General features: G+C 62.5%; 1 protein-coding gene across 1 annotated transcript; it reads left to right on the top strand.

Annotated features, from left to right (window-relative positions):
• Nucleotides 1-2015: 2015 nt before the first annotated feature.
• On the top strand, nt 2016-2412 carry MNEG_16155 (hypothetical protein; the record flags this gene model as incomplete). Its single annotated transcript, XM_014035374.1, has 1 exon — nt 2016-2412. A coding segment is annotated over one exon (397 nt), but the record flags the coding sequence as incomplete, so codon positions are not given.
• Nucleotides 2413-2553: the final 141 nt, after the last annotated feature.

Genomic DNA, 2553 nt, shown 5'->3' on the forward strand with positions numbered 1-2553 from the left:
TGACATAGCTGAGAGCCAACACCGCCTGCTTATGGAGCGGCTGTCCTCACAGCCGGGCCAACTCGCCCGCCTACACGTCATCCCGCTTGGGGTTGCTGGGGGGATGCACCAGGCGCTTGACCCGACATTGCTGCAGCTGCGAGTGGAGCGGAAGGACCTAGCCCGCATGCGCCGCGACCTGCATGGCAGCGCCTTGTGCCACACCGACCCACCGGGTCGTTATAGCTCGCAGGGCGCTTGAGGGGTCTGGGCGGAAGCGGCGCCGGCCAGGGACACATGCGGTGGCCAAGAGGAGGCAGCGACGGGAACCAGACCCCCATGCTGGATCGCGAACATCCGCGCGGGTCCCACCTCTGTCCGCTCAAAGTCATAGACGAAAAGTGTGTGCGCGGCGACACCGAAAGGGGCAGCCCAAGGGCGTCACCGGAGGGTCCCTAAGCGCCCAGTGGGGGGCCCCAGGTCCCCCACACCGGTGGGGCAGCGGGGGAACGGGCAGTTGCCCTGACCCCGCGCCCGTCCTTAAAACATACTGGGTGCCCAGCGCCCGGTCCACTCTACTCTACTCTACCCGTCGCTGGCTTATGCGCTGCAGCAGAGGACACTGCTGCTACCACTTGCTGTAACCATTGTCGCCTGGACAACGCTTTGCGCTGGCACTGCGAGATGTGGCGCACTCGCAAGCTTGGGACACTCACACCCAGTTGATGCAGTGGGTGATCCAGTGCCAGGTCAAGGGGCCAGGAGGTGGGCGCGCTTGAGCAGGGGCAAACCTGCGAGGTTTATCACCGGGTGGGCGTGAGTTGCAGGTGGTAAAAAGAGACTCGTCACTTGTTATCAGCACATCATCACAACCTTGCCACCACGCTGCCGGCGCATCCCGACCCTCCCAAGATTCACACCATAACACGTCGTCACCATGCCGAAGCACACGCACGTGTGGATCCTGCATAGCCCCTGTTGGCCCCATGGATTATGATGTTGACTTCCTCCATCGTCTGGGGCCCCTTTCCATTTCCACCTCCCCTTCGCCGGCCTTCGATTTAGTCACCTGGCAACTGGAATTCTCGCACCGACCTTGCGCTGGCGTGTAATCGGCAGCCAGCAAAACCATCCTCCTTTTTCTAAGGCATACGGTTTGGTATCGTGATGCTGCACGTAGTCACAAAGATGTTGAGATCCAACTGCAATCGCTGCTGCACAGGATGATCAGGAGTGGGTACACCTGTGCTTGTGCTGTCGCGCCCAGCCACTAGCCGCATTGTTTCAATTTGCTTGAGGCATTGCTAGGCATGGTACTTTTAGAGGGCGCCGGCATGGTAGATTTCTACCAGTGCTTCCCCGTTTGGCATTCATCCTGCCTCTACTTACATGGCATAGCAACAGCGTGGGAAGCTCATTGGGGTGGCTGGTGTAGCGGCCTACCTGTCGGTGCACAGGTTTATAAATGTCAGGCCTTCTTTGCAGCGCTCATGCATACAAGATGGGCAGTACTCACCTGTGGTACCACAAAAGGCTATGGTATCATACTCCAAACGGTGCGAGGCCGTGTTCCATCAGAAATCTGTATGGTACCCCCCCTTGCAATGAGGTGCCACACGAGGCTGGTGACGACCCCCTCATGCGTGCTGATTCGCTGACACTCGGTGGGCTCGCTGAAACATCATGCAGTTGCCATATCATAACGCATCTGTTTTTAGGTCCCGTACCCACGATCTTGGCGGATCGCAAGCTGCTTTGACTGCTATCAGATCGTTCACTGGATGACGGTGACCGTAAAGATCTTTACATCTGTAAACCTGTCATTTGCAGCAGTCCCTGGCTTCCCTGCACCCGCAGTAGCATCTTCGACACATTTGAATTTAGCAAGCTCTCTCCTTTGAACATCAAAGCTATATAAAATAAGAAGGATCGGATGCCCAAGTGTGTTTGTAGAAGCCTATAGGCGTTTAGGCCCCTCCCACCCGAGCCGGTGCTGCAGTGCGCAAGTGCCCGCGCGTCGGCGCACCCGTTCCCAGCGGCGGAGGCACTGCGGCGCCGCCGCCCGAGCTACACGAGCCCGCTGATTGGCACCCCAGCTCGCCGCTGTCCTGTCGCCAGGACAGTGGCGCCAGCGACAGCGGCCACATGCCGCCGTCGCCGGGACGCGCGGCCGCGCTGACCAGCGAGCTGCGCGCCGAGGTGGAGCGCCGCCTGGCCGCCAGCGCACCCGCTGGCGCGCGCCTCGGCGCACTGGAGCGCCGCGCCGCGGCCGCAAAGCCTGGCGCGCTGGGCCGCGGCGGCAGGGGGTGGGACGCCGATGAGGCGTTCCGTGGCGCTGCTGACGCAGCGCACGGCGGCGGCGCGTCCGGCCGCCTGGCGGACATATTTGACGAGCTGCTTGCATCCGACCAGGCGCGCCGAATGGCGGCGATCGTAGAGGAGGGCGCTCAGCGCGACAGGGAGCTCGCGCTCGCCCGCGAGGCGGCCGAGAAGGCAGCGCGCGACGCCGACCGCGCGGCGCGCGACGCGGCCGCCGCGCGCGAGCAGCGCGACGCGGCGCAGGCGGCCGCCGCG

The sequence above is a fragment of the Monoraphidium neglectum genome, assembly GCF_000611645.1.
Source record: "Monoraphidium neglectum strain SAG 48.87 unplaced genomic scaffold scaffold06053, whole genome shotgun sequence".
In the NCBI taxonomy this organism is placed as follows: domain Eukaryota; kingdom Viridiplantae; phylum Chlorophyta; class Chlorophyceae; order Sphaeropleales; family Selenastraceae; genus Monoraphidium; species Monoraphidium neglectum.